At 55.8% G+C, this 1496-nt stretch overlaps 1 protein-coding gene across 1 annotated transcript in view; it reads right to left on the bottom strand.

The window, feature by feature from the left end:
• The window catches only part of Adamts7 (ADAM metallopeptidase with thrombospondin type 1 motif 7), a 38247-nt gene that overhangs the window by 15462 nt on the left and 21289 nt on the right, over positions 1 to 1496 (bottom strand). The window contains exon 9 of the mRNA XM_029481977.1: positions 4 to 88. Within this exon, the coding sequence (XP_029337837.1) occupies positions 4 to 88 (85 nt within the window). The remainder of the gene's footprint in view (positions 1 to 3; positions 89 to 1496) is intronic.

Here is a 1496-nt window from a genome sequence, read left to right as displayed (position 1 = left end):
CACATCGTACAGGACACCGGGCAGCACCGAGGGGAGTGCAATGACATCCTTGGATGGACGGTCATCTAAGCACAGGCCCCACCCACGGCTGGAAAAAAAAAAGGAAGGGAGAATAACTTGAGGTCCCTAGGGCAAGAGTGCAGCCCGAGACCCATGGGAGAAGCTGGGTAGAAGAGCCAAGCAGGTAGGACTTGTGGACCTGGTNAGAAAATAACAGTCTTCCACCTAGCCAGCAGGTCATGTGACCCCAGCCTTCCAAGGTGGCCCTGAAGACCTCTCTCATCTGGCCTGAGCTCCATTCAGCTGACGAATACCCCGCCCCCTCAGGCAGGCCTTGGCACGTGCCCCACCACAGAGACTCTGGCACCTATCTTCCAAAGGCCTGGTCCACCCAATCCTCAAGTGGTTATGCTCTTAGCTCCTGCAGCTCCTGCTGGGACCCTTGGGCCAGGCTCTGGAAACTGTCACACCACAGCTGCCACAACAAGAAACCTCTGAGGAAAAGCTACCCAGCCACCTCATATCCTGACCTGAGGGACCAGCCCTCTGCTTCTTACTGCCCATTTCTTCTGCCTTCCCCTAGTCAGCATTCCAGGACAGTGACAAGAGAATGGGCCAGCATGAGCAGGGCCAGCCCATGACCGTCACACACTCCTTCCGATATAGTGCCACCAGCAGGCAAGGAGCAAGGGGGCAACAGGGCTCTTGGGAATGGCCTCCCAAGTCCCACCCAACCACCTCTGCCCTGACAGTGAGGTTGCCTGGAAACGGGAGAGTAGGAGCATGCTGCCAGCCTCCTGGGGCTCGTTTTTGGTCCTTCTGGAATGGGANGAGGGTCCAGGGCCCAGAGCCTAAAGAGAATTGAGTCACAGAAATAGGCACCTAGGTCAACCAAGCAGAAAGGACTTGGTTGGAAGCAGTGGGGCTAAAATCTGTGGGACACAGTGAAAGATAAGGACAACCCCAAGCCAGGGAGACTTGGGGACAAGATCCATCCTGGTTGGAGTAGGCAGAAGGAAATGTCTCAGGAAGAAATACAGAAGTAGAATCTGTCAGAGGGAGGGAGAGGGAACGCTAGTCCCTTGTGACACTGTGCCAACTTCCTGCGGGGAAAGGTCCCGATGGGCTTGATGCTGGACAGCTAGAGAGATCATAGCCTACCTTTCTAATTGGCCGAGGGTGTTATGTGACCTCTGTTTTTACCCCGAAGCCTCTCTGAATCATCATATCCTCGCGTCTAAGGGGCTGGGCTGGTCCCAAGCTATAAAAATACCCACAGCGATCTCGGCTTGGGGGAAGGTTACAGGAGCAGCTGGCACCTGGCCTTTCTGTCCTATGGCCTTGAGCTACCACCCTCTCTGGACCTTCACATCCTCATGTGTAAGAGACTGACCCCAAGCTACAGAAGTACCCACAGCAGAGTCTGCTTGGGAAAAGTCAGAGGGGGCGGCCGTTCCTTCCTCTGGCTGGCTCACTGCCAGGCTCCTCCCACAGCC

The sequence above is a fragment of the Mus caroli genome, chromosome 9 (genome assembly GCF_900094665.2).
Source record: "Mus caroli chromosome 9, CAROLI_EIJ_v1.1, whole genome shotgun sequence".
Lineage (NCBI taxonomy): Eukaryota > Metazoa > Chordata > Mammalia > Rodentia > Muridae > Mus > Mus caroli.
The sequence above is the reverse complement of the archived record's forward strand: the minus strand, read 5'-3'. Positions and strand labels throughout refer to the sequence as shown.